This window comes from Eschscholzia californica, unplaced genomic scaffold (genome assembly GCF_041429995.1).
Source record: "Eschscholzia californica isolate CP2 unplaced genomic scaffold, dmEscCali1.0.p SCAF_3, whole genome shotgun sequence".
In the NCBI taxonomy this organism is placed as follows: domain Eukaryota; kingdom Viridiplantae; phylum Streptophyta; class Magnoliopsida; order Ranunculales; family Papaveraceae; genus Eschscholzia; species Eschscholzia californica.
In genome coordinates this window covers 50,741,129-50,757,503 of record NW_028238420.1, presented here as the reverse complement: position 1 = coordinate 50,757,503, position 16,375 = coordinate 50,741,129, and the positions used below count along the sequence as shown (strand labels likewise).

The following is a 16,375-nucleotide window of genomic DNA, read 5'->3' as shown; positions in this document are numbered from 1 at the left end:
TTAAACTTTTAAAACCTAGAAATCAAAAAATTTCAAAATCCTAAATTTTTTTATAAACAAGTAGAGTTGCTCGTGCTTCGTGGAAAATCGACAAAACACGAGAGATCTTAATTTCTGAGTTTTTGTAAAAAAAAAAAAAAAAAAAAAAAAAAAAAAAAAAATCTGACTTGCCAGTTTCGTAGATTTCCTACGAAAATTTGGCAAGACAGAAGGAAACTTGCCACGAAAATCTAGCATATTTTCGTAGATTTCCCACGAAATTCTGGGAATTTCTTCTTCACTTCGATTTTTTGCCTTGAAATCGTTTTGTATTCTTTCAAACTACCCAAACGAAAATACAAAATAAAATTAAAAAAAGTTAGAGTTTTACCTCATCAATGTAAGGTTTGATTAAAACCCCTCTAGGGTTTGATAAAAAACAAAGGGAAGTAGTAGAAACTATAGTTCACTAAAAAAAACAAAGAGAAGTGATAGAAACTATAGTTTACAAAAAAATAAGGGAAGTGGAGATTGATGAGTTTTATCTTCTTAATTCATCTAGGGTTTGATAAAAAACAAAAGGAAGTGGTAGAAACTATAGTTTACTTTTAGTAGCAGTACAAGAATAAGAAGAAGGAAGAAGAAGAAGATGATGAAGAAGAAGATGATGAAGAAGAAGACAACTTAGGTTTTCAATTTTGAACTATTATTTTGTTAATGGTCCACAAGTTAGTAACTGTTAGTATTTAAGACTTTATGGAGTTGTCCCCTTATTAAATCAAAGTCAACTAAGTCAAGCATAATTGACTCGCACCGGACCCAAAAATAGTTGTCCATATAAAAAAAGTAGTTGTCCACGTATTGGCCACCTTTGAGAAAAAACACATGATTTTAATTTCTCAGTTTGCTCTGTGTTAATATTTTTAGTTCAAAAGCATTTGGTTATCTTATCAAAAAAAAAAAAAAGCATTTGGTTAACGTCAAGGTATGTGATCACGTTCAAACACACGAATATGTATATAGGCACTAACTCAATTCGACCTTTCTAACACCATACGAATGTAGTAACGGTCCTTTTCATTATTATATCTTTTTTAGCTTCGAAGGACAGAAGTGTAGATTTTGGCAAAAAGGAGGACAAATTATTATCCTCGCGGCTATATAAAGCCCAAATACTTCTTCATATACTTGTCCTTGTGAAATTGAATCCTGTAAGAAGATAGATAGATAGAGTAGAAAGGGAAGAGATAAGGTAAGGATGTCATCAATGGTGAGTGAAGAAGGGATGAAAGGAGAAAGTGAAGTTTACTATGGAGAAGAGATATGTAAAGAAAAATGCAAGGAACTCCTTGGGTTAGTTGAAATGCCAAATGGTTTATTACCTTTAGAAGGTATAGAAGAATGTGGGTATGTGAGAGAAACTGGTTATTTTTGGTTCAAAAGGAAAGACAAAAAAGAGTACAAGTTTGAGTCAATAGGAAGATTAGTTTCTTATGCTCCTGATGTCACTGGTTATATTGAGAATAAAAAGATCAAGAAATGCAGTGGTGTTAAGAGTAAAGAACTCTTGATTTGGGTCACCATTAGTGAACTCACCGTCGATGATCATAATCCTTCTCAGAAGAAGGTTACTTTTAAAACTCCGGCGGGGTTATATAGGACTTTTCCTTTTTCCGCTTTCGAGACCTAAGATGTTTATTTACTACCTTACTCAGATGTATGTTGTTTTATTTCTGATCGTTGTTGTTTTTTTGTTTTGTTAGTAATATTATGTGGGTACTGGTGGTGTTTCTCAGTCAATATTCGAGACTAGTTTTTAGTTAAGATGTTGCGGTTATTATGTCTGTGGATCAAATCATGTATTGATGCTAATAAAAAGTAGGTATTATGAATAAAATGTTAGTGAAAAGAAGATTTGGCATGAGAGATTTTTTTTCCTCTATATATATGACCAGGGAGGTCTAGCATAATTTGAAAGCAAGATCCACATTCAGATTTGAACACAAGAGAAACCTTTGGAGTATAGAAAACAGAAAACAAAACGTCTTTTAAGTAACCGAATGAATTTGTTCTTCATTATAAACAATCGAAAGACTTGTTTCTTTTCCATTGTTACTACATACATAGTTGGATTATGGGAAGGACAATAGAATCGCTTATGTTTATGAGCCTTCAGACGCTTACCACAAGAGGCTCAAGGACTATGTCATCATCATCAGTTACAGAAGCCTCTGTGTCCTTTTCATGTAAGAAAGGTCGAAATATCAATCTTAACAAACGGCTTAATGGATCCTGCAGACCTTCAATCTTGTAATGACCAAATCGCCAGTCCCTTTCAGTATAAGGTCTCCATATGGGTTTATCAAGCCCCCCTGTTTAAACAAATAAGGAATTAAATAGTAAAGTAATCAGACAAGTAGAAAAGATGGCATATCTCAAAAGGCGATTAACAAATGTAAGTAGTATCCACGAACGCTATTTACCAAAACATAAGCAGCAAATATTGCACTTTGTACATCCAATTCTTTCTGAAACAATTTTGAATGAGAACTCAAGCTAAGAGGATACCTGCATACATAAGCCCATGCTTGTTAACTGCTCTGTAAAATGGACGGGTTTTTCGCTCTTTAGCTGCTATTTTGAGTTCATTCCAGGCACGCATTCTGTCTTGCCTTGTGATCTTCCCAGTGGTTGCAACCTGAATCAGAATGGAACAAATAGTTAGCATTTCACAAGAAAGAAGGCAGAAAAGGAGAAAAAGAGTCTAAAACTGTTGACCACCCAATATTATTACCTTAGAAAACAAATAGTACGAAGGCCGTGGAATGCGAGCGAGATCATTGGCACGATCAACAGCTACAAGACCAAATTTGGGACCATATCCATCAGCCCACTCCCAATTGTCCGAAATAGTCCAAAACATATAACCAAGAATTGGGACACCCTACAATAACGTAGGCTAGTTAACACCTTATTAGCATACATAAAGAAGATAGTTCGATCTAACGGTTCGAAAAAAAATGGTTTATAGTTGAAACCTTGATCATGGCAGCATATACAGCCAACAAATGCTCCAAAAGGTATGGTCGGCGGATTAAGTCAGATGCATCAGCAACCCCGTTTTCAGTAATTATGAAAGGTATATTTAGGTGTTTATATCTCTCGTGGAACTGAAGCAGCATTCGGAACAATCCATCGGGATAAACTGCACGGCCAGATTCACTGTACTCATCATGCTCACCAAGCTTCAGCCCAGCACCAGAAACGACTTCCTGACCAGTGACACAAATGTGAAGATTGAAGTTTCTTTACTGAAAAAAATGAATCCTGGGATCCTTCAGATGAATACAATTTTTAGGTTAGAGAAGAGGAAGAAAAACCTGTCCATAGTAATTTATCCCTATGAAATCGAGTTTGTCACTGATACTGTCAATGTATGGGTAAAGGGTCAAGAAGATAGCCACTGATACTGGTGCTACGTCAAAAAGGCCATATGGACGCATAAATGAAACATGGTGAGCTACTCCAACAATTGCTTTCAACGAGGCACCACTGTCAATCAAACAACAGATTCCACAAAGGGCGAAATAAGGGACATTGGACAAAAAAAAATCCATCTTCTTCTTAGGGAAGGATACTTAGATAAAAAGTTCCGACTTTGTTTACATGCCTGAGAGTGGAACTGGAATCCACCAACAAAGAGGTGCATACAGAGCTAAATATCGTCCTACTCCTACCCACATGAAAATTAAACAGATGGAAACATCTAACAACTAATGACTATTGGACTCAAACAAGCCACCCAATGATAGGTGATCCTTAGTGCCTCACAATCTAAACTGCAAATCATATCATAGATTTATAAATTATTCTTATAGAATTACTGCTTTTAGCAAATTAGTACATTCAGCTTTAGTATATATGTGAAAATGAAAAGAGAAAAACCTTCTTTCATGAATATACTCATAGGCCTTGGTGTGTGCGATTGCTATCCAGTGCATAGCTTGCTTGAAAACACCAGTTGGTAGAGCAGACGTTGCGGCTTCCAACATATCAGGATTACCACCAGGCCAAGAACCAGCACAATAAGTTAACATACAAAAGACATGTGGCTCATTAAAAGTTACCCAATAGTCAACCAAGTCAGATACACTATCAACAACGAGCCTGCAAAAATTATAAGAACCCCGCTGTAATTTAGAGACCCAAGATATATTAAATTTTGAAAAACTTTGAAGTTGTTTGCCAGATATCAAATGACCAAATGGCAACGCGCTTGAGAAAATGGAAATAAATCCATTCATCCACACGAGACATTATTGTCCAGAATAAAAAGAAGCAAGTAATTTCGACAAATTCAGTAAGTTCTTTACATATAAATGCAAAAAAATAAACAAATGAATCAATACGGAAATCAACTAACCTTGTAAAGTCCATGAAATAGTCAACGGTTTTCTCCAACTTCCAACCCCCGTAATCACCAGCCCATGGTGGAAGTGAGTGGTGGAACAAAGTAAGCATGACCTTCATGCCATAGGAGCGGACCCTTTGTATGATCCATTTATATCTCTCCAGGGCAGCATAATTAACCTAATTAGTTAAAATACATTATTTACATTGGAACAAGTCTCCCAATATCTGTACCATAAAATACTAGCAAAAAAAAAGATAAACATAACATAAAGAACTTGAACAATGGAACTCCCGTGCCCACTCGTTTCCTAGAAGATAGAGTTCATTACATTGTGCATACGGCAGAATGAAATATATTTTTAAGTAAAACATTGTGCTTACGGATTCTTTCAGTCCATTTAGTGGCTCTTTAGGCATGATCCTTGACCAATCTATTCCCATCCGGAAAACACTGATTCCAGTGTCCTTGGCAAGCTTTAATTCAGTATCAGGATCAGACCAAAATCTCAGCCTCTCCTCTCTGAAATAAATTATTGTTCACATGTCCCAGTTATTATCAGGGGACAACCTCCTTATGGAAAAAATAGCATTGCAAACTTGTATCAATATGGAAGCCATGAAACTTATAAATCTCAAAACTTGCTTGATACGAACATCGACGTGCAACAACTATAGATGGTAGCTACATCCTATCATTGTCCGAACAGAAGAAAAAAAAAGGTCATGCAGCAAATAAAATTGGACTTACGGATGAGGCACGTTATGCCACGCAGCTACATTATGGTCGCATTCAGTGCTCTGAGCAGGTTCTTCTTCTTCTTCCTCTTCCATGTACTTTTCAAACCCTCTGATCATAGCCTCCATGGCTATCTTAAGAGGTTTCTTCTTTTTCACCCTCTCAGTGGATATAGGAGCATTTTGGGAACCCCCATCTCCAGCAGCTGAAGCCAGTAATGCATCTACTGTTTCTGGTTCCTTTGTCTTACCTGAGTCTTTACAGGGATGTTCCTCGGCAAACTGAAGCCAAGCGTCGTTGAGCCTATCTTCAACATGTGCTGGTGCCGTTGCCAAACCAAAAAAGAACACATTTTCCCCATCTACACATACATCATAAAATAGTAAGCATTTTCAGAGCACACCTCAATTTTTTATACATTTTATAATCTGTTGAAGCACTAAATGTGTGATAGTCCCACATCGCTCACGAGAGAGTGTCCGAGTCTGGGCTGTAGATGAACACTCAAGCTTAGTAAGTGGTGATGCCTTTAGGGTGGGCTCATGGAGCCTTCGCCAAGAACAAAAACCCCGTCGTACCTGTGAGCTTGGGCCTTGGGTGTCTAAAGCCGGGACAATATCCAATAATTGCTAAGGTTTGGGGCGTCATGAAGAAATGTCAATTAACTAATTAAGATTTATTTATTCTAATCACTTAAAAGCTAGTACTACTAATTAGATCCACAAAAAGAGGTTTAGAACAAGGTAAAGGTCAGAGTACTATAGACTAGTGTGTTCTGAATTCATTTGAACTAAGTTAGGAAGAAATTAGGGTTTGAGGAGTGAAAGTGTTGTTGTTACCTTGAAGAGAGTGAGAGTCGTCGTGGTTGATATTGAAGACGGCGAGTGTATCAGCTGACTCGTCAATAGGTGAACGGAACGGAAGGAGATTCTTCTTACGGAAACGGGAGAAGGAGAAAGCATTAGCAGCGATTGTAACTGTAACTAAGATTCCGGCGACCTTTGTCGCCGCGACAAATAGTACGGCAAACGCCATTGAAAGGAGAGCTTTTCAGCCAACCAGGGAGAGACAGAGAGAGTGATAAGAGGAACAAAAGAAAGGATAAAAAGCGGACAACTGTTTTACATGTCAGCATCTTACTCAGACTTTTAGTTGGGCTTACCTGAATTCTGTTATACAACCAAATCAAGTGAGATACGTAATTAGGCTATTACCCCAACAAACAAATCAAAGGGATTTCCAATCTCAGCAAATAAAGAACCCCCAAATAGCAATTAAGATTAATGACTCTATGTCCCTTCAATCTTGGCTGGGTACATGTTCTCTGGCTAAATCTGGTCCAACCATGTAAAAAAACTCAACTTTTAAACTGTAGCCAACACTTTTGAAACTGTTGGCAACACTTTTGAAACTGTTGGCGACATATATAATTATGTTCTTAATTATGTGTGAACAAAAACAAATTTGTTCAAACATTTACAAAATTGTTGAAAGTAAACTGTGTTTTGTTCAGAAATTATCAAAAGTGTTCTGTAATTTCAACTTTTGGGTTTTTTTTTTGCATTATTATTTTAGGTTAGGCTTCATTTGATATTTTGACCCGAATTTTGGGCCTTATAATTTTCCTCTCACAATATTGTGAGCACAACTGTTAGAACTAAAAGTCGCGGAAGCTATCGAACCTATCCTAGAAATTGATCCGATTATGAAGATTAATCGAAAAGCTAAGTCAAAATCAAATATGCGAACAGAATTAACGAGGTTCGGCCTAAAGCCTACGTCCTCGGGCGAACAAGAAATCTTTATTGAAAGATAGATGAAGACGACTCACACAACCTGCAAGTTCGTCCCAAGATGGTATCGTATAGTAATTAACCTTCTATACTAAATCTTCGACGACCGAGAAATTAAACACCGCTCAAAACTATGAACACAATTTCTCTCTTGCTTGCTCTCTCTAGCTCTCTCTAAAGAACAGGTGTTGTTGAGTTGTTGTGTTGATGATGAATACAAGCACTCAAGACACCTATTTATACATATTATAAGCCGGTCCAATTAAATCCAAAATTGGAAAGGCTATAGCCGACTTAGGAATTGGTAACCATTAAACCGCCAATTGACACAATTTTGGAAACAAGGAAACCGCCATTAATCAATTCAAACCGCCTATACCCGAATTGAAACCGCCAATAACCCATCTTTCTCAAATTAGGAAACTGCCTTCTTACAATTCTCCACCTCGTACACAATTTGATATACTTCAAATTTTGGACGAACACCAGGATACTCCTTGTAAGATATATATGTTTCTTGTAACTTCATCCGACTGCACCATATGACCATGGTTGCCTACGTACCTTTTTACAGGATCAAGCCTACCGTAGTTCTACCAATCCTTCACATAAAGATTACTTTGTCGCCATTACGCCCTTCCGGGCAACTTAACACGAGCCGATTTGTAGCAATTTCAGGCAATGCTGAAACTTGCTACACGTCACCACTTTAGTCAACATGTTCGCGGGATTCTCATCTGTGTGAACCTTCATGAGAGAAACATCACCTTCTTCTATGACATCTCGTACAAAGTGATACCTGACATCGATATGCTTAGTGCGAGCATGATGAACCTGATTCTTCGCCAAGTGGATCGCACTTTGACTATCACACCATACATCTACGCACTCCTGCTTAACCCCTAGATCATCCAGAAGACCCCACAACCACAATGCTTCCTTCACACCCTCGGCCATAGCCATATACTCAGCCTCCGTAGTAGATAACACAACTGTAGATTGTAACATCGATCGCCAACTAACTGGAGCACCATGTACCCTAAATACATAACCAGTAGTAGATCGTCTTCTATCTAGATCGCCAGCATAATCTGAGTCAACATAACCGCTTACCTGACATGTGTCTCCACCAAAGCACAAACCCGTATCAATAGTAACCTTCAAGTACCTCAAGACCCACTTCACAGCTTCCCAATGTGTCTTCTTCGGGTTTGCCATAAACCTACTAACCACACTGACCGCCTGTGAAATATCCGGACGAGTACACACCATAGCGTACATCAAACTGCCAACAGCACTAGCATACGGTACACGATCCATATGATCCTTCTCCATCGTAGTAGTGGGAGATTGCTTTCCCGAGAGCCTGAAGTGTGGTGCCAAAGGTGTTGACACCGCCTTCGCATTCTGCATCCCGAATCGAGAAACTACTCGTTCGATGTAACCTTTCTGATTCAAGTACAGTTTCTTACTTGACCGCTCTCTCTTAATCTCTATTCCCAGTATCTTATTTGCAGCGCCCATGTCTTTCATCTCAAACTCTTGACTGAGTTGAGATTTCAACTTATTTATCTCCACCATGCTTCGAGAAGCAATAAGCATGTCATCCACATACAAAAGGAGATAAATAAAGTCACCTTCGCGAAGCTTCTTGATGTATACACAACAATCATAGTCACTTCTGCGAAAACCATGCTTTAGCATGAAAAAATCAAATCGTTTGTACCATTGGCGAGGGGATTGTTTCAATCCGTAAAGAGACTTCCTCAAACGGCATACTTGATTTTCTTTACCCTCAACCTTGTATCCCTCAGGTTGAGCCATATAAATTTCTTCTTCCAAATCTCCGTGCAAGAAGGCAGTTTTAACATCGAGTTGTTCAAGCTCAAGATCACTGTGAGCAACAATACTCAATAACACCCGAATAGAAGTATGTTTCACGACTGGTGAGAAAATCTCATCGTAGTCGACCCCTTCTTTCTGTGCATAACCCTTGGCCACTAGTCTTGCCTTATACCTTGTACCCTTGATCTCGGAAGAATCCTCTTTCTTCTTGTACACCCATTTACAACCAATAACAGATTTATCTTCGGGCAATGGGACGACCTCCCATGTCTTGTTCTTGTGAAGAGACTTCATCTCTTCTTGCATAGCAACCAACCAACTCTCTCTATCCTCCGCGGTAATAGCTTGTTTGAAGGTGACCGGCTCGTCGTCTTCCACCGAGAGTGCATATTCAACCAGATTTGCCTGCCCGTAATGCCTAAGAGGTTTGTCTGACCCTAACCTCTGTACCGGCTTATATAACCGTTTCGGCCTAGTGTGTACCGAAACATCCTGCTGTTGTTGTTGTAAAACTTGTGTACCTTCCCCTTGAACCTCCTCATGATCGGGTTCATCAATTTCCTCATCCTGAGTACTATCCTGATGCTCCACCTGATCATGATTCCTAGAAACCCGTTGGTCTTCGGCTTCTACTTCCACTACTTGAGCTTTAGTAGACCCAATATCACCACAACTAGGCACCGTAGCTTTCGCCATAGCTACAATAGAGGACTCATCAAACACCACATCTCTGCTGATTATAAACTTCTTGTCTTCCTCCATAGCCGATAACCCTTGACTCTTGTAGCATATCCTAGAAAATTGCATTCTTTGCTCTATTGTCAAGTTTGTTACCTTTAACATGGTAATAGGCCGTACAACCGAAAACCCTAAGCCTCCCGTAATCTGCATGTTCACCTGACCACACCTCGTAAGGTATGCCGCCATCTAAAGAAGAATGTGGAGACCTGTTCACAATATAACAAGCTGTAGCAACAGATTCTGCCCACCATTCTACGCCTAATCCCGAATTGGAGCGTATACATCTAGCCTTCTCAAGTAGTGTACGGTTCAATCTCTCCGCGACTCCATTCTGTTGAGGTGTGTTTACTACTGTCCAGTGCCTCACAATGCCTTCCTGATTACAAAACTCCTTGAATGCCCCATCCATGTACTCGGTCCCATTATCCGATCTTAACGTCTTCAGCTTTCGACCAGTTTTGTTCTCAACCACTGCTTTCCACACCAGGAATGTGTTGAATACCTCATTCATATGCTTCGGAAAATAAAGCCAGACAAATCTCGAATGATCATCAACGAATGTAACAAAGTACCAGGAACCACCCTTGGAAGCAAACTTTGCCGGTCCCCAGACATCGGTATGTACGTAGTCTAATACCTCTTTGCTCCTGTGCTTGCTTGTAGAGAACGTCACCCTGTGTGCCTTCCCGAACACACAATGCTCACAAAACTCCATGCAAGGCTTCTTCATGTCCTTCAGCAAGCCTTTCTCGCACATCAAAGATAGACCCTTTTCCGACATATGCCCAAGGCGCATATGCCAAAGCCTCGTACTAGCCGTTGGATCCCTTCCACTGATTCCTACTGCTACATCTCCCGTAATTGTTGTCCCCAAAAGTTTGTATAAATTACCGTAACGAGTACCTCTCATTACCACCAAAGAACCCTTAACGACTTTTATGGAGCCATTCTTTATAATTATCTTACAGCCGTTCCGCTCCAACACACCAAGGGAAATTAGATTTTTCCGCAAATCGGGTATGTGTCTTACTTATGTCAATGTTCTCACCACTCCATCGTGCATCTTGATCCGTATTGTTCCGAGTCCCACAGTTTTACATATACTATCATCACCCAGTATAACTGTACCACCATCTATACTCCTATAGGTAGTAAACCACTCCCTATTTGGACACATATGGTGTGACGCCCCTGAATCAAGCATCCACTTATCAGAGATCTTCTCAGACACCTCTGTTACCGAGAAACATTCGTCAGGGTCTTCTGACACATATCCCGCCTCTTGCATCTCTTGTTTCCCCTTGTAGCCTTCGTTCTTTTGCTTCAACTTTCTCTTTGGACAAGCCGCTTTAAAGTGGCCAAGCTCACCACAACTAAAGCACGTTTTCTTGAAAGAGCCTCTAGATTTGGATCTAGATTTCCCGCCCTTTCTCTTTCCCCTTTCATTACTCCTCCCCCTCGTTACAAACAACCCTTGTGCTTGTTCCTTGTCTACTCCACCCGACGCCATACTGTTAGTAGCAACCTTACGAAGGTCATCCGCTAATAACGAATTTCTCGTCTCTTCCATGCTTAGACTATCACCAACAAGCATCAAAGTTTGAACAAGGTTCTCATAGGATTTAGGTAATGAAAGTAACAATATGAGGGCTTGGTCCTCATCCTCAACCTTAACATCAATATCCTTCAAATCTGAGATAATCCTGTCAAACTTATTCACATATTCCTGAATAGAAGAACCCTCTTCCATTCTACATGTGAATAATTTGGATTTTAAGTAGACCCGATTCGTTAAAGTTTTCGTCATGAAGTTGTTTTCTAGCTTTATCCACACACTCGCCGCCGTTGTTTCTCCATCTACTAGGAACGCCACGTCCCTCTCAAGACACAACATAATGGTTGCCCGTGCTTCGAGATCTAACTCCTCCCAATCCTCATCTGACATATCTCCTGGTTTCTTTCCCGTCAACGTCTTGTGTAATTTCTACGAGATTAACAGATTCTTCATCTGCATCCGCCAATAAGAAAAATCGTTTTTCCCATTGAACTTCTCTATCTCATATTTCCCTGATTTGACCGTACCACTTCTCGATCCCATCTTCTTCTTCGTTCAATCTCAAACAAGGCTCTGGTACCAACAACAATGTTCACTGAACTAAAGCGCAACATTTATGGTTTCATTCACGTGAATTGAGGCCCCTAAAATGGTATGAAAGCTTGACACTTCATATCGACAAATAATTAGGGAACGAAAATAGAAAGGGGGAGATGATAAGGGAGATACGATAAGTACATGACCTTACCTTAAACAAGCTTGACACTAAGGGGGGGGGGGTAGTGGTTCAGGACATTGGAGGATACTCAGAGACAAAATGTTCCAGAGACATTTCAAGACATTTCGGGACATTTGTCCGTAGACAAAATGTCTTTATGGACATTTCAGGACGTTTGTTTCATAGACAAAATGTCTTAGAGACATTTCAAGACATTTGGTTCATGGACAAAATGTCTTGGGGACATTTCAACATATTGAATCCATGGACAAAATGTGTAGTGGATATTATTATTATTATTATTATTATTATTATTATTATTATTATTATTATTATTATTATTATTATTATTATTATTATTATTATCTCATCATTGAAGGATAATTGGTAGACATTTATTATTTTAATATTATCATTATTGTCAAACCATATGAAATAATATATTTGTACTCATATTTCAATAATATATTTTTTGACTTTTGTGGACATCTGTGGATATCTGAGGACATTGATGACAATTGGTAGACATTTATTATTTTAAATGTTACCATTATTGTCTAATTATATGAAATAAATTTGCCCTACTACTTTGAAACATATTTTCCAACTTTCGTAGACATCCGTGAATATCTGTGGACATTGATAGACATTTATTTGATATTTATTATTTTTAATATTATCACTGTCTTACCATATGAAATGAAAAAAAATTAATTAATATTTTCGAATATATATTTTTCGACTTTCGTAGACATCTGTAGATATCTGTGGACATTGATGGACAATTGGTAAATATTTATTATTTAATATAGTTAAATATTAATAATATAATATAATATAATATAATATAATATAATATAATATAATATAATATAATAGTATAGTAATATAACATAATATAATAGTATAGTAATATAACATAACATAATATAATATAATATAATATAATATAATATAATATAATATAATATAATATTATAATAATACAATAATATAGTAATATAATAATAAGATAATATTATAATAATATGATTTGATGATAATAATAATTATTTTTATTACCTTCCTTACTCAAATATATAATAATAATAATAATAATAATAATAATAATAATACAATAATGTAGTAATATAATAATAAGATGATATTATTATAATACGATTTGATAATAATAATTATTTTTATTATCTTCCTTACTCAAATGTCCCCAAGTGTCCACAAGTGTCTTCCATATTTTGAGAGACATTTTCTCTCCAAAATCTCTCCAAATTTACACTAAAATGTCTCCAAATGTCCCCAAAACCAATTTGTCTTGAAATGTCCCTAATTTCGTGTCCCAGACGAATAACACAGACATTTGGGGACATTTGAAATGTCCCCAACCAATAACATGGACATTTGGAGACATTTGAAATGTCTCCAACCAATAACACAGACATTTGGGGACATTTGAAATATCCCCAACCAATAACACGGACATTGGGGGACATGAAAATGTCCCCCTATGTCCCCAACCACTACCCCCTGTAAGCTCAAAAGACAACAACCACTTTACTTGATATATAAGTACATGACCTAACCTTAAACGAGTAAAAAAAATGGCATGGGTTTGAATATATGGATCCAGGAAATTGGGCCGGAGGCCCAATTTCTTGTATTTTTTTGTTAAAAAGACGACCCATCTTTTTAACTAGCTAGGCCCCAAGTAAGTTATAAAAATAGGCTTGAAGGACATTTTTAAAGGCACCAACTTTTTAAGAGTAAAAAATACCCTTCATTCAATTAGAAATACCTAGTAATAATCTAACTAATAAATCAGGAATTTGAGTTTTTCTCATGAACGAACCAAGTTGGATTGTCGACGCTGATTAGGATTTCTGGGGTTTGAATCGATTTTGGCTATAAGATAGGTTGATGTTTTTAGGTTTTGGTGATTTAATCTATTTGCTTGTTGTTTGAAGAGACTTTTAAGGGGTTTGATTTAGTTTTTGGTTCTAAATTCTAGAGAGAGCGAAAGTTTTATATACTTTCAATGGAAGGAGAATTTGATAGTGTTTCTAGGTATAATCCAACTTCTTCATTGCTTTATTTTCATTGAGTTATGAATGATGGATGACAATTTGTTAGTTTTGATGTTTATGTTCAAACTTATTTGTTGGATTTATATGAAAGTTGTGAAAGTATAGTTGATGCAAGCAATGTGTTTGATAAAATGCTTGAAAGAGATGTTGTTGCTTGGAATGCAACGTTAGTTGGTTATACAAAACTTAGGTTGGTTGAAATAGCTATAAAGTTGTTAAATGAAATGCCTATGAAAAATAACTTTTCTTGGACAATCATGATTGGTATTTATGTTCAAATTGAGAATTTCATGAAAGCTTTGGAAGTTTTTTGAAGAAATGTAAAATGATGGTGCTAGAGCTTATAAAATGACTATTATGAATTTGTAGGGGTTTTAGCTAGTTTTTCGATACAACATTCTATTAGACAAAATATAATAATTTGTAACAAATTTCATGTTAAATCAATTCAAAAACTAATTTGCAAACCATTTGCATGGCATTGCAAGGTGTTTGCAAGGCTCTGCAAGGTGTTTGCAAGGCTCTGCAAGGTGTTTGCAAGGCTCTGCAAGGTATTTGCAAAGCTTTGCAAGGCTCTGCAAGGTGTTCGCAAGGTTGTGCATGGTATTTGCAGAAGTCATGCAAGATGTTCGCAAGGCTCTGCAAAGTTTTTGTAAGGCTCTGGAAGGTGTTCGCAAGGCTCTGCAATTTGTTTGCAAGGCTATCCAAGGTGTTTGCAAAAACCATGCAAGGTGTTTGCAAGACTCTGCAAGGTGTTTGCAAGGTACTTTCTTAGATTAGGGTTAGGTTGGTCTTTTTACTGAAATTGAAAATTACATAATTACCATCACGGAGGTGAAACCTAAAAAACTTTGATGAATCCTTTTTAACCGTATATGATCCTTAGAAGTTAAAATTACTTTTTGGCGAAGTTATTGATCTTGATCGGAAAGTCATTTTACATTAACGGTCTGAATCTCGTGCAACTTTAAAATTGACCAAATTTTCTTTCCAAATTCGATATGTATAACAAACTAATTTTTCTTTAAAATGATGTTTTAAATGTATAACCAATAGAATTCAAGCATAAAAAGTTCAAATCCCATGATGAAGCTATGGATCTTTAATGGGAAGCATTTTACATGAACGGGTTCGCAACATCCAAGTTTAACGAATTCTTTTTTAGAGTTTTGGAGATGTAACATGATTTTTCTTCAAAATGCAGTTTTGAATGTCTAAAGCATAAAATTTGGCTTTAGAAGTTAAAATTCCTAATGACAATGTTATAGATCTTTATCACGAATCCAGTTTACACAAACAGTATATATTTCGTGTAATTCCGAAATCGGCAAATTTCTTTCAAAATACACAAATTTTCTTCAAAATGTGGTTTTAAATGTAAAAACAATAGACTTTGGTCTTAAATGTCAAAATTTCATAGCAAAGTTGTGCATATTGATCAGAAAATAATTTTACATGAAAGGTCCAAATTTTGTGCAATTCCTTGATTGATGAAATTTCATTCAAAATTCAAAGGTTAACACACCAATTTTTTTCTTTGAAAACTGCCTTTTGAAGGTATAAACAATAGAATTAGGCCTTAAGAGTTAAGATCCCAAACGGAAGCTTACATTAACATTCTATTCTAAGATTGACGAAATATTCTTTAAACTTCGAAAGCTATAGCACGCAATTTTCTCTAGAATGCGAGTTTTCAATGTAAAAATAATCAAATTTGGAGACAGAAGTTTAATTTCCCATGGCAAAGGTATTGATATTGATCGGAAAGTCATTTTACATGAGCATTCTGAATTTTGTGTGGTTCCGAAATCGCCGAACTTCCTTCAAAACTCAAAGGCTAACCCACCCAGATTTTCTTGAAAATGTTGTTTATAATGTCTGAAAAATGGAATTCCGCCTTAAAAGTGGGCATAAGGATTAAGGATGGATCTTGATCGAAAAGTCATTTCACAAGAACTGTTTGAATTTTCGTGCTATTCTAATATCGAGGAAATTTCCTTCAAAAAGTGAAAGTTATGGCACACAAATTTTCTTGAAAATGTGGGTTTGAATGTATAAACAATGAAATTTGGCCTTCGAAGTTCAATTTACATATGTTGAAGTTAAAAGTACTCGTGTCCAAATTATTAATTCTGGATTTGGTGCAAAAAAATTTTCTTGAGAAGAATTTGGTGCAATTGCAAGATCAAGAAAATTCACTTCAAAATTCTACTGCTATTGCTATACATACTACACGAATTTTTTCAAAACTAATAATTTTTCGACAAAATTGAAAGGATATCAAACACTTCATTCTTTAATGGATATTGACCCCCTAAAACTAGATGTATGTAGAAACAATTAAGAATGGCAAAACTTAGAACTGCACGATGGCTTTTGACTAGGGACAATATGAAACATGTCGCCTAGGGTTGATCGATTGGAAGTATATCAAATAGAAAAACATAAATGTTACAACTTAACTAAAAATTGGATTCATAACAAAACACAAGATTTATAGGGGGCTCATAGTAC

General features: G+C 36.8%; 2 protein-coding genes across 2 annotated transcripts; one reads left to right on the top strand and one right to left on the bottom strand.

Moving 5' to 3' along the window:
- The first annotated feature begins 1,237 nt into the window (after nucleotides 1-1,237).
- On the top strand, nucleotides 1,238-1,669 carry LOC147551477 (uncharacterized). The gene has a single exon (XM_086668575.1). The coding sequence runs from the start codon at nucleotides 1,238-1,240 to the stop codon at nucleotides 1,667-1,669; it is 432 nt and encodes a 143-aa protein (XP_086524701.1).
- A 356-nt stretch (nucleotides 1,670-2,025) lies between these two features.
- Nucleotides 2,026-6,427, bottom strand: SFR2 (Glycosyl hydrolase superfamily protein). The gene is made up of 10 exons (XM_086666092.1): nucleotides 5,968-6,427; nucleotides 5,141-5,489; nucleotides 4,774-4,912; nucleotides 4,403-4,569; nucleotides 3,925-4,146; nucleotides 3,360-3,531; nucleotides 3,018-3,251; nucleotides 2,774-2,923; nucleotides 2,548-2,677; nucleotides 2,026-2,351 (listed from the first exon to the last, which is right to left on the bottom strand). Exons 1-10 carry the CDS (start codon nucleotides 6,161-6,163, stop codon nucleotides 2,152-2,154), a joined length of 1,959 nt encoding a protein of 652 aa, XP_086522218.1. The 5' UTR covers nucleotides 6,164-6,427; the 3' UTR covers nucleotides 2,026-2,151.
- Nucleotides 6,428-16,375: the final 9,948 nt, after the last annotated feature.

What these genes read in the sequence shown, in the direction of transcription:
- SFR2 (XM_086666092.1), bottom strand. Translation starts at nt 6,163, where the DNA reads ATGGCGTTTGCCGTACTATTTGTCGCGGCGACAAAGGTCGCCGGAATC. An exon ending in TGGCATAACGTGCCTCATCC is followed by an intron (nt 4,913 to 5,140) that starts GTAAGTCCAATT and finishes AATTTATTTCAG; the next exon opens with AGAGGAGAGGCTGAGATTTT. An exon ending in GAGTATATTCATGAAAGAAG is followed by an intron (nt 3,532 to 3,924) that starts GTTTTTCTCTTT and finishes TTTGATTGACAG; the next exon opens with TGGTGCCTCGTTGAAAGCAA.
- LOC147551477 (XM_086668575.1), top strand. Translation starts at nt 1,238, where the DNA reads ATGTCATCAATGGTGAGTGAAGAAGGGATGAAAGGAGAAAGTGAAGTT.